Source organism: Aulostomus chinensis, chromosome 8, assembly GCF_037954235.1.
Source record: "Aulostomus chinensis isolate RoL2024-O1b breed Wild chromosome 8, RoL_Achi_v1.0, whole genome shotgun sequence".
Lineage (NCBI taxonomy): Eukaryota > Metazoa > Chordata > Actinopteri > Syngnathiformes > Aulostomidae > Aulostomus > Aulostomus chinensis.
Window position 1 is genome coordinate 15,754,352 of NC_141327.1, and position 13,352 is coordinate 15,767,703.

General features: G+C 39.7%; 1 protein-coding gene across 2 annotated transcripts; it reads left to right on the forward strand.

The window, feature by feature from the left end:
* The first annotated feature begins 407 nt into the window (after positions 1–407).
* Positions 408–12,500, forward strand: suz12b (SUZ12 polycomb repressive complex 2 subunit b). Of its 2 annotated transcripts, none has more exons than XM_086211242.1 (17): positions 408–2,083; positions 2,341–2,485; positions 3,490–3,536; positions 3,700–3,764; positions 3,894–3,962; positions 4,141–4,190; positions 4,295–4,380; positions 4,467–4,698; positions 4,837–4,942; positions 5,024–5,129; positions 5,232–5,409; positions 6,780–6,865; positions 7,213–7,356; positions 8,404–8,561; positions 8,731–8,929; positions 10,467–10,546; positions 10,672–12,500. In XM_086211242.1, exons 1-17 carry the CDS (start codon positions 2,069–2,071, stop codon positions 10,982–10,984), a joined length of 2,079 nt encoding a protein of 692 aa, XP_086067368.1. In that variant the 5' UTR covers positions 408–2,068; the 3' UTR covers positions 10,985–12,500. The 2 variants fall into 2 exon arrangements, with proteins under 2 accessions (XP_086067368.1, XP_086067367.1); XM_086211241.1 differs by having other exon boundaries at positions 410–2,083; positions 6,777–6,865.
* The last annotated feature ends 852 nt before the right edge of the window (positions 12,501–13,352 follow it).

The window sequence follows — 13,352 nt, forward strand, 5'->3', positions numbered from 1 at the left end:
TCATGACTCGCCCTCATACTGATGGACTATCGGATGAGTGTTTTCATTCCATAAAACTATGGTGGAGTTTCATAATCGACACTTTTTTATGTTGACATCTCTGAAACAATTGGGCGAAGTGAATTGATTTCTCAATGTGACAAAAACATTATAAAAACCATACATTTTTCAAATATGAAAAAAAACCCACAATAAAACTATAAATTGCCTCTATGTTGCACAGCAAAGGTAATCACAGTGTCCCAATGTAAACTATGTTTTTAGCGTCAATGTTCCTGGCAGCAGGCAGTGTTGGAGCTCCTGTATGTATTTTTTTAAGTTTGAAAATTGCTTACCATTCACTTCATTTGTCGGCAGTTACCTCAACACCTTTTTCTGTGAAATTCCAGCAGTGTTTTGTTTACAAAAAAAATTCAGCTGGCCCTCCATCAGCATAAGAGTGATGAGATAATGACTGAATTATTATTATTATTTTTGGTGAACCATCTCTTTAAAAATTCAGCGTTCTTAATTTTCCACTCATCAGCCTGAAATCAACCTGACCCTTAGCTATTTAAATGTTAATGTTACTGGAATACTGAACTGAAACTCAACATCACAGGAATAAAAGAACATTTTTCCTTCTCTTTATTTACTGTCCTCTTGCTACAAAATCCCCATTGTTTCAGCAGTGTTTTCACTAAACTATGGATACACTGATGACACTGCAGCGGACTAATTCCCATTGTGATTCCATTTTCTCAAAATCATATTCAAAATATTATTTCCTCCTCAAGCTAGATACATGCAGATCAATCTGCAATAATGCAGTACTACTGTGGTCTACTTTGTGTGTTTTGAAGATCGATGTATGCTTGAATAGCATCCTTACCAGCTTTCCTTTCTCTCTTCTACACCGCATCCACAGTAGAACTGTCGGTGTCAACAAAGTTTTTTGTCTTGAACGCACATTTGTGTTCTCTCTGTCTCTCTGTTTCTCTCTTTATTCTTGTCATCACATGTGCACTCAAACACACATTATAGATGTTTGTTCATGTAAGCAAAAAACTGTCCTGTTTTTTACATGCATGTGACAAAAGAAGCAAAATCAAACAAAAAAACAATTTAATAATATATCAAATCAAATATCTTTTAGATGTTAAGAAAATGCTTTCAGATTTAGCTTATAGCTGATGCATCCACTAATCATAATGTATTGCTCACTTCTAAAAGTACAGTTTTGGTGTTGTTGGGATACTGTCTGGTACTGTATGTATTCAGTGTTGGATCAAAAACATATTTTGCAGTGTCACATCACCTCTACATGGCCAAGATGGCGCCATAAATACCACATGGAATGTAATTTTACAACTAGTAATAGTTTTATTTTCATTATATGCTAATAGTCCTTCCACAGTGTTTAGTTTATAGAAATACAAAATCGGGTGTTCAATCTTTATTCCAGTGATTACACTGGATACATTTTAACCAAACTTTTTTATTACTTTCAGCTCTTTGCTATATACTTTGAATTGATTGGTAAAATACATACATATAAAAAACTTAAACTTATTACTTATTATAATTATAAGTGCGGTCAAAGTGAAGTAAATCACAATGCAGGAACATTTCTGCTAAATAAATGATCAAACTTGAGCCGCTGGCTCGTCCTCTTGATGTGAATGCTGATAAACTCGATTTCCCGCAAAATCACAGAGAACGAGAGCGGGTTGTGTGTGATCCCCGGAGGCCAGCAGCCAATCACAGCCCTGGATTCTCACACTCCAGCTCCCATTGGCTGATAACTGAGCAATGCACTGTTGTTCAGTACAAATTGAAGGAAACCAACCCGACAATAAATTACAGATAGATTGCCAATATTTTGATACTTAAACCATTTCCGATCCGAAATAATATTTGTGATTGTTAAATGCGGGAAACCGCAGGCGCACTGAGGTTTGTTTTCCAGTGAAGTATGCTAGCATTGCTAGCTAACTAGCTAGCGTTTCATCGCCCTCTCCTCATCTTCATGGGTTTCTGCTGTTGAGTCTGCCAGGCTTGTGCTGGAGGCAGCGAGGCTAACAAATTAATGCCATCAGCCAGGGTGAGTAACCTCTATACATGTCCAACATCTAACACGTGTCGATTTGAGGATGTTTGTGAAGACTAATTTGATAGAACGAAAGAACACTGCACCGAAGCACTGAGCTAGCTCCCATGGTAGCATTGTGCTTTTAGCAGAGTTAGCTAGCTAGACTGCTAACGCGAGCATTTGACTCCCGGCTAGGGTAACTTCTTCTTGTACAGCTTTCACTTTCCAGGTGATTTTTTTAAACTAATATGTGTATTTTTCGCTCACAGAACTCAGGTCATATTATGAGTGGGGCCAGTTGCAAAGCTAACGGCGCCGTGTACCCAGCTTCATCAGCAATGATGAACTCGGTGAAGAAGCCGAAGATGGAGCAGATTCAGGCCGACCATGAGCTGTTCTTGCAGGCCTTTGAAAGTGAGATTTCATCCCACGACACGTACCCTTTTCGACTTTTAAAATGTTTTGTTGCACCAGAAGAACTTTTAAACATCCCCCCCCCAAAAAAAAAAAAATCATTTGGTGGCCAAGTTAACTTCTCTGGGTGTTAGTTTGTTTTCTATCTCTGGTAATGGTTGACAGGCCTCCCTAGTTTTAGTGAGCCTTAGATATTGTTTGGTTTAGCAAACGAGGACACTAATATTTGTATTTAATAAGCTTCTATCAGACTGGTGCAAATATATCCGACATATGTTGTACAGAATTACAATGGCAGGTTTTGTCTAACCAGCAACCACCTGTTAACATCCCTTGTTTTGACATGTTATTAGACATTTGACTTTTTGTTTAGAGCAACCTTTATATTGAGAAAATAAATGAAAACTACACTCAATTGTCAGTAAATTAGTCACATAATAAAATATTGGGTGGAGAATGATATTATAAATCATCTTAACATTGATAAAGGGATGTTTTATGGCAGGCCTGTTTATTATGGAGCATTTATCTGAATTGGTGCTGAGTGTGTAGCTCAATAGATTGATGAATGGGTCCATTTTATAAAGGATAATCACTCGCACTGATGCCCAGAACAAATTTATAGAGGCAATAGAGGGTTCAAGTGTTAACTGTGATGATTGGGCTGAGTAATTGGGACTAAATGTATCCTCACAGTGTTTTTGATCAAACCCTTTTAACTATTATAAATTTTAGTAACTGAACATTAAGGTCAACAGCGATTATTTTTGTTGAATAAATTTGTGGATAAAATTTACTGTAGACTTTTGTTTGTTTAAGTTAAAAAGAGCCAAGATAGCTTGTTGTCCTATATTAGAGTTTTGCCCAAAGGGAATTATCACTCCATTTTATCAACAGTAGCGAATCAGCTGACCAATCAGTTGTTTTCAGAGGGTTAGTAAGGATGGCTCCAGGTCTCTTCATTGTTTTACCCCACACTTACATCAGTTTGTTTGTATTTCCAGAACCAACTCAGATATACAGATTTCTTCGCACAAGGAACTTGATTGCAGTAAGTGACACTCTCTCTCTCTCTCTCGCTCCCTACATATATATATATATATATATATATATATATATATATATATATATATATATATATATATATATATATATATATAGTAATTATTGAAAATTTATTAACTAATTTCTGAATGACTTTTCTTCCTTTTTAGCCCATATTTTTGCACAGGACGCTCACTTTCATGTCTCACAGAAATGGCCGATCAAATGCCAGAAGGTACAGATTTCGCATAGTTTCATGATGATGTTGAATGCATTCATGGCTTTAGAAGTAATATAATTAGATATGATTTATGTGACAGTAGTCTGATTAAATTCTGAACTTGTGTGGCTTTCGTCTCCTCAGGAAAACATTTAAAGTGGATAATATGTTGCAGACAGTGGAGAAGATGAAGGGAGAGCAGGAATCTCCGAGGTAAAGCTGGTAGACATACTGATGTTTCTCCGGGATAACAGTTGATGCTCCCATTCATTTCTATTGGTGGATTATTTTTATAATCTGAAAATAGAGGCATTTTTTAGGAATAGGTAACCTTTTTTAAATGCTTTTGTTAGTTGCTTTTAAACTAATTTCACTTTTCTTTTTTTTTTAGTTTGTCTTCACATCTACAGCTAACTTTCACTGGGTTCTTCCATAAGGATGGTAAGTAAAAATCCCTCCTCTAGCCTTTCTCCTATAGATAAGAAAGATGAATTGTATGAAACACCTGATTTATTAAATGAATGCAATGTTTTGTTTCCTTGCAGAAAAGCCATCTCAGAATTCAGAAAATGAACAAAATTCAGTGTCACTAGAGGTGCTACTTGTTAAAGTCTGCCATAAAAAACGCAAGGTAAAGTATTGAGCCAGCTTGCCAACTTGTGTAGAACTTGTCTCAAATTAAATTCTAATACATCTATTTGGTCGTTCTTTTTCTAGGATGTCAGCTGCCCAATTAAGCAAGTGCCTACAGGTAAAAAGCAGGTGCCTTTGAATCCTGACAGTAACCAAACCAAGCTCGGCTCCTACCCTTCTTTACTGGTCTCTAGCAATGAGTTCGAGCCCAGCAACAGCCACATGGTGAAGTCCTACTCGCTCCTGTTCAGGGTGTCACGCACAGGGAGAAGGGATACAAACGGTCTGGTCAATGGTGAGGCCAACGAGAACATTGGTAAGAAGCTTCGTACAGACGCGTGGGATCCTTTTTAGACACGATACAGTGTGTGTTATTTAACGTATGTGATTTAGTAATAAAAGTTATTTATTGCTCACAGCACTTTTTTTTGCACTTTTATGTATTTGTGCACAGATGTAACCGACACCCCCTCAAGAAAGAAGAGAAGCTCATCACATCGAGAAGATGGAGAGACCACAGAGACCTATGTTGCACAGATGACTGTCTTTGACAAGAATAGGTATGTTTGAAGGGGGTTCATGTGACTAATACGACTTTTGAATCTTTCCTCTAAATCCTCTTTGCTGGATCATCGTTGCAGGAGGTTGCAGCTACTGGACGGAGAGTACGAAGTGTCCATGCAAGGGATGGAGGACAGCCCTGTCAGCAAGAAGCGAGCCACGTGGGAAACCATTCTTGATGGGAAGGTATGGAAAGCGGGTCCATTCATTTGACCCGCCATGGGAATTGGACGTCTGATTTTAAAGGTATGGATCGTGTTCATTTTCTGTGTGTCACTCTCCCCACAGAGGCTGCCACCATTTGAGACTTTTTCTCAGGGACCCACATTGCAATTTACACTGCGTTGGACAGGTGACGCCAGTGGGAAATCCACTGCCCCTGTAGCGAAACCTCTTGCCACCCGAAACTCGGACAGCTCTGGCCCCATGGAGACCAGGACCAGCAATCACAGGGCTGCCCTCATGAGTAAGTACAAAAACTGAAAAGGTTTGCACGAACTTAATGAGGCCGAAATACACGTGGAGGAATATTCAAAGTGGAACTATCTTGACAAAATCCTGTACGACATTTAAGAGCAGGAACCAGCAAGCATCCGTAGATGACTGACTAAGCCAAGATGGGCGGATGTAATCACTGCTTTATCGTTCTGCTTAGAACGCAGAACTGAATTTAATTTCTTTATCTTGTCTCGTGTGAAAAGGTGATGATTTGGGATGTTTCACCCAGTATGATATATGTGTGTAGGATGGTCTATTTGTAACTGAATTTGGCAGAAAGCTCTCTGAGTCATAACAGTTGAGCCTCTTTCAGACGCACACGTCACTGTGTAAGGGTGCTCGCAACTCCAAACATTTCTGAAATTCTCTTAAAAAGCCAAGAGATGTGCATGAAGGCGAAGCTTCAGCTCTGTTTGGGTCATTTGAAATGGGCAGAATAATTCTAGGTGTGCACCATCTGGATTTTTTTTTCTCCAGCCTAACTGTTCATGGTTGATACTGATAATTTAATTTCATATTTCATTACCTACAACCATGACAGAGCTGGTTTTCATGTGTGTGCGTGTGCTTGCTTCGGCACATCTTGGATGGATGGATTTTCTCCTCATCCTCAGTGGATTATGCAAATTACCACGGTGTCATGTGCTGTAGTTTAGTGTCACGCATGCAATGAATTCTTCCTTGCATTTATTGCATGTTGCGGTCAGCGTTATGGTGCGCCTCAAGCATCAATATCATTGGCTGTAATTTCATCATCAGAATATTATAACATTCTCATTACCTGTAATTATTTGATGCGTCTAATGCAATTCTGTCCAACATATTTAATAATTGACTATCAAGCCTCCTCGTGGCACTCGTGGTTGTCGCTAAGAAAGGTTAGTTCAACTGGTGCCTAAGTTTTCAAACCTATTGCTGATGAGACCTGTAAACACTCCTTGTAATATTCTAAACTACTGTAGTTTTTCAGTGGTGCTGCTGTGGTAAGAAGAGAAAACTGTTATTTTTCTTTCTCCCTCTTGTGCCAAATGCCAAATTTTGCTGCTCTAACTGTCATGACGTCTTTTAAACAGAACAATAAATGTCACTAGACCATCATTTCTTTAAAAGAGATTGTCGAAGCAAGCAATGTGAAAGAGACCTTGTCTGAAATGGGCTTTAGAAACAAAGCACTGTTGTCTCAAGTCAGAGTGTTATTAAAACCATGAAATATCCACTTGTGTATGTGTGTGTGTGTGTGTGTGTGTGTGTTAAAGCATGTTGAATGTATCCAACTCGCAGAATTTCTGATTTGATGATTCTCTAAGAAATAACTTGTCCATTTATTTTCATCAGCAGTGAAAGAGTCAGTCAGCACAGACATTCAGACGAGGAAAGAGCAGGTCCCATGTGAGCCGCGGCAGAAGCTACGTATATTTTATCAGGTACACCACACAACAGTAAGGAAAACAACTGGCCTGGGATACTTGACAAACCTTTAGTGAGGTGGCTTCAACGCAAAGTGTGATTTTTTTTTTTTTAATTCTTTGTTGTTGTTGTTGTTGCAGTAATTAAAGAAGAAGTCACATTTGAAACCTTAGAAATGTTTTGTACTTTCATGATTGTTCATCAAGGCTTTAATGTTTCACCCTTGTCAGCCACTCGGATGTCAGGATTTGTGCACTAAAATGTGGCTTTACTCGCTTTGATTCACCTACTAACAGCACATCTGCTTCAGGGTTTCTATGTCAGATTTACTCTCTGGTGACTAATGTAATCTGTCCTTGACCAGTTCCTGTACAATAATAACACGCGGCAGCAAACAGAAGCCAGAGATGATCTTCACTGTCCCTGGTGCACCCTGAACTGCAGCAAGCTCTATAGCCTGCTCAAACACCTCAAACTCTCCCATTCCCGCTTCATCTTCAACTATGTGGTAAGTCACTGTACTCAGTATCATCGAAACAAGAAATTTTATCTGATTTGTACACCCCATGAAAAATGTTCGAAGATGTGAACCGGCACCTGTGAGACAGCTGCAACTTAACCCCGCGGGGCAATAGTCCCCGTCCCAGCACGTCCACTAAACTGCTTGTTTTTTTTTCCACTGACGAGCTCAGGCTTTTGCCTGATATAAATATGGAAAGAATCTCTATTAAAAAACATTCGCTTGGAAACCACCAGATTTATCATCATGAAAAAAATGCAGGAATGTGCATCAGCAAAAAGTTCAAACTGAATGTACAACTACACGCGGAGCTTGATAAAATTGCAGATTTTATTGGTGGCAACAGGACTTTTTCTTTTTTTTTATTTTTAGCTCGACAGAACCATGTCTCAAACTAATGGGTAGATTTTAATATTTCTTGGAGCAAATCACTGACATTTTGGAGGTGATCTGGATCAGATAATAAATCCAGGAGATTTTTTTTTTTTTTTTGGATCATCTGCCTGATATAACTCTTCGCGTTATTTTGCTACGTGGCTGTTATACAGGAGGGGGAGATATGACCTCCACTCTGTGTACGTTCAGTCTTCAGTCGTAGCATTTTTCTACAGGACAAAAGATGCTCCGGTAAATGTTTTCTACTCTTTGACTGTGACGGTGGTCGTTCTGGTCCAAATGGTCACTGTTAACTGGTGCGCGCTATTGTGGGTTTTGTGTCACTTTTTACAGTTTAGTTTGATCTGCGCATTACGGAGACGGAAAAAAAAAACAATCCCCAAAATGAGCTGAAGTGAATGACAAATATAAAGATAGCCAATACTGTGTTTTACTGCCAGATATGGTCACCATGGAAATATAGTGTGTTTGTGTGTTCAGCGGATAGATAACAATGTAATACAACTTTTCTGTTGAACCAAAAAAAAGTAGCGGTTGGGTATGAAGTGTCTGTGATGAAAGACCAACCTTCTTTTGAGTAGAACGATCAGGCCTGTGACTGTTGTTGATTTTTTTTCTTTCTTCCTTTTTCATCTCCAGCCTCATCCCAAAGGAGCAAGGATAGACGTGTCCATCAATGAGTGCTATGACGGCTCGTATGTTGGCAATCCTCAGGACATCCACAGCCAACCTGGCTTCGCTTTCAGCCGCAACGGTCCGGTCAAGAGGACGGCTGTCACTCACATTCTGGTTTGCAGGTACACTGGTGACTAAAGTAATAATGTTCCCAGTTAATCCAGTTTCAGCATCGTCGTTACTGCCTGTTGAAATTTAAATGGGTGACATATGGCCAAGGCGGATCGTAATGTCATTAAAGCAAATATATGGTGAAGATTTTCCATTTCAGCATCTATCATCTATACACAGACCCAAGAGGACCAAGCCAAGTCTGTCAGAGTTCCTGGAGTCTGAGGATGGAGAATTGGAGCAGCAGAGGACCTACGTCAGCGGACACAACCGCCTCTACTTTCACAGTGACAGCTGCATGCCCCTGCGGCCCCAGGAGATGGATGTGGACAGTGAGGATGAGAGAGATCCCGAGTGGCTCAGAGAGAAGACTGCCACGGTGAGATCCTCTAACGTATGCCTGGATCCAATGATTCAATTCCTCATGTACCTTACGAAGACATCTAAAGGTCTAGAAAGAAAACGGCTCTACCTGCCTGTAACTAAGGATGGGGATAGAGACCTGGCTCAGTAAGGACCAACTTACAAAAGCTGCAAATCAATCAGATCTGAGTTTAGCACTTCTCAGGCTCATGTTTGCTACACTTTCTTCACTCTGGCTGTCAGGAAAGGGTGGATCACATTGACTCATCATATCCATAAGTTGAGAATGAGATCAGAACAGGAACACTCCTGTTTTGACGACAACAGCGTCATGAATCTGACTCTGAACATGAAAACAATCAACTTTCCTTTTGTGTGTGTGTGTGTGTGTGTGTGGTTGGACAGCAGGGATTGACTGCTGGCAGTCAACTTGGTGTCTTGTCATTTGTTGGGGGAGAAGTGATGGGCGCTTGTTTTTATGGCAGCTGATCCTCATGAAACAGGTGCTGTCATTTAGAAGTCATGTTTCATAGACGTGGGAATCATCAGCTCTTGTTTCCGTCGTGTACCAAATCTCTATGAAAGTGATCTTAACGCTGTCATCAACCTCTGCTGTTTATAGTCGTTCATTGACAGTCAGTTGGGTTACAGCACAAAAACATTACAGTTTGAGTCATCCTGGTGTGGACAGACCAGTCTGAGCGGTTCTGGTTTGGTCTGGAGATGACTTGAGTTGTAGTTTGTGGTGCCATTGATGTGAGTTCTTTTAAAGTCTGTCTGAAAAATCCAGAGTCTTCTTGCATGGAAGCTCACTAAGACCATTGAGCTTCAGGCCTTGATGCAACATCCAAGACTGCAGCGATGACAAGATTCATCAAAGGAATCTAGTATAACTGTACGTGTAGAGTACTTTACTGAGGAAGGAAAACTTGTACGGTAAGTATTTAAATGTTGATGTGAGCAGCCCAGAAGAGATCGGGGAGGAGCAGGGTACAAATTAAGCATTGCAATAATGACTTTGGTGTTGATTACCATGGCAACAAAGCATTTGGGTCAGCCCTGTTCCCCATAAATAACTTAATGGCGCTCGGAGCATAAACCACTGCCTGCACCGAGCACTTCCTCAGCTTCTTCTTAACACCCATAGGTGACAATTTGGATCAGTTCAATATTGATTTGCAGGACCGGCCATTGATTCTAGCTGTGGAATCTTTGTTTCACCGTCATGCTCAACAGCCAAAAAACCTGCCAGTATAAAGATTTGTGGTAGTTTGGTACCACCTTCCATATTTGAGGGGACCGTGTTCGTTTTGCTGCCCCGACCAGAAACTCCCTCCCTCTCTGAACCTATGGTAGGTGGAGTGTTGGCAAGAAATATTGATCGTGTTAGAAACAGACTGAATACTCATGTTCTGAAGTATTGGTACCACCGGTATGATCTGCTGTTACTCCAGCACTCTGCCCACACAGCTCTGCCTCCTATCACCTGGTTGTAGCCTCGAGCGCAGTTGCAGTTATGGGTTTGTAATTTTTGTCTTTTTGGTTTTCTGCAGCAATTGGATGAGTTCACCGACGTCAACGAGGGAGAAAAGGAGGTGATGAAGTTGTGGAACCTCCATGTCATGAAACACGGGTACGTCGGTGCAGTACTGATAAATTGAGTCAGTTGTTTCTTGTCAGCATGTGCACACACACACACACACACACCACAAATCTATTCAGTGAAGAGACACTAAGAACTTGTGTCCTCCTATTCAGCTTCATCGCGGACAACCAGATGAATCAAGCCATCATGCTCTTCGTGGAAAACTGCGGTGCTCACATCATCCGCCGCAACCTCTGCCGCAACTTCCTCCTGCACCTAGTGAGCATGCACGACTTCAACCTGGTGAGCACGGCCACCATCGACCGCGCTATGGTCCGCCTGAAACAGATCCAAGAGGAGCTAGCGGACACTGAGGAGGAGCAGCAGGACCAGATTCTGGGAACGACAGGAACCTGCAATGGCAACACGGTGATCTCCGGTGGGGGAAAGCAGGGGAAGAGGACAAAAAGTGTTCTAACAGACTGATGTAGGCTGGAGGGAACGATTATGGGTTTTTTTTGTTTGGTTTGTTTGGTTTTTTTTTTCCCCTTCAATGAACATTTCCAACCCTTTGGTGCTTAGATAGGTGGGAGAACCGGTCAGCGGAGGCTCTGATCTGAAACAGACCAATACACAAGGTAAACAAGTTTTTGGAACTTGAGAACTGAACCAAATATGAACAATATGAAAGGGAATCACCCGCATCTACATAAACCAGGACTTTTAGGACTGGATGATGAACCTACTTAATATGCATTTTGTAGGAGCCACTGAAGTATCTGTCTTTGGGTGAGTGAACAAACTAAGAGCCTTCGGTATGTCTTTCTTATAGACGACGGTTATCAAACTACAGTTAAAACTGTACTGGTAACATCGTCCCTTGAGTATTTGTACGCATACACAGTAACCTTGTTGAAAACGTATCATTTTAGTGGATTATTTTAGCACTTGGTGTTTGTATCTAGAGAACGTACCTTGAAATCATTTTTTTTTTCATTTCTTTTTTTTTTTTTTTCTCTCTTCAATTAATGCTGCGCCAAATGTCAAATGCAGCATTTCTACTGTCATCAGTGGAGGATCTTTTTAGTGGGTTTTGATTTCACTGTTGTGAATGACATTTTAATTTGATGTGTCGGAACAGTTCAGAGAACATGACAGAAAAAGTCTACACTTGTAAAGCTTGTGTTAGGACCCTGGAATGGTTTGTTGGTAGGTTATCATGACAATAGTGTTATAAAGCTTGGAACAAGAGAAGACATTGGATTTCGGATCCGGGCTTCATCACCCGTGCGCCTTTTTTAGTCTGCATTGATAATAGCTCAAGGAAACCACTTTTTTCTGACTTCATAAAAATGTACTGAGACAACCAGCAGCACATCGTCGTCCCATGTATCCTGTAGATCACGTGAAAAGATTAAAAAAAAAAAAAAATTCATCAGTTTTCCGAATATACTGGCACCTGTAATTTTTCATTTTACAAACATGAACGGACGCTCAGTTATGTTTTGTCTGATGGGTTCTTCGCCTCAGCAGCTGAGTGGCAGACCGAAACGTTACCAGATTGCAATTTTCCTAAAGCAATATGCTGTTTAATGGCTGGTTGAAGTCCAACTGAGTTGTCTGTCCGATTCGGTGCAGTTTATGCCAAAGGGGATATTTTCATCACTCTTATTTCTGTATATTTTTAGTATATGTTACTGTGTTCATTCCATGACAAGTTTTTAAAAAAAAAAATACTGTATTTGTGTTTTTTAGTGTTGACATAAATTCATGATCATCGACACTCATTATCTCATCTGACTTCCCGTGTGGAAAACCAAATCAACCTATTTTTCTCTCTCCATTATACATCGAAGGTTTCTGCGTTCGTGCAGGAAAAAAAAGAAAAAAGAAAAAAAAGACGCTCACCGTTGTTGTCAAAGCACCCTGTTGGAAATTGAACTGTACACTCTGGCTAAGGGGTTTTTTTATATTTAAAGAAATAAAAACACATTTGACCTTATTCATTGCTGGGCTATGAAACATGTTTGGGTGTTATATTGGAAAAGAATCTAAAGAACCTTATGTAGGTCCAGTGTTGCTACAGTGTTTGGTATGAAAGCTGGTTTTTGGTGCTGCAACAGTCTCGTTGGCCTGGACGGGCGTGTTGAGTGTCTTTAGGTTGGTTTCATAGGGATGCAGTCACAGAGTGTCCTACCTCATTTCCCTCCTTCAGGGAACTTTGGTTCCAACTACAATCTCCAGTTATAATCCATCATGAATAACTATAAAATAGTTGTCTCATATTCATTTTGGCTGCTGGCATCTTTCAGAATTTTAAATGTTAAATTTAAATTAGATTTGGTTTTTAGATTTAAAATGTATACTTAGATTTTATATTAATATTTCGCGTTTAGATTTAACATTTAGGTTTAACATGTAACATTGGATGTAAAATTTAGATTAAATGTTTAAATTAAGCTTTGAAATTGAGACCTGACATTTAACTATATCATGTAAAACAAATTTATTTTGAACTAATGAAGTAAATATTTAAATTATGTCAGTTTGGAATCAATTTTTTACATTCAGTAACCCACAGGCAAGAACCTGACGTGTGTTTAAAGGTGACTCCAGATCAGTTTGACTGTTAAGGTGACAGTCACAAAGCAGCTGTGCTTTCATTTATGGAGAAATTAAATAATTGAGAGAAACCTACTTTAGTTTTCTACTTTTCAATATACATGAGACATAAATTATGTACAGTTTTATTGAATATTCTAACAGTAGTATAACTAGGTTAAATTTAGAATCAGCCTTTTTATGGAGGAAAATGAAAGTATTTCTGAATTTTTTTTTTACGATTTATTTTATA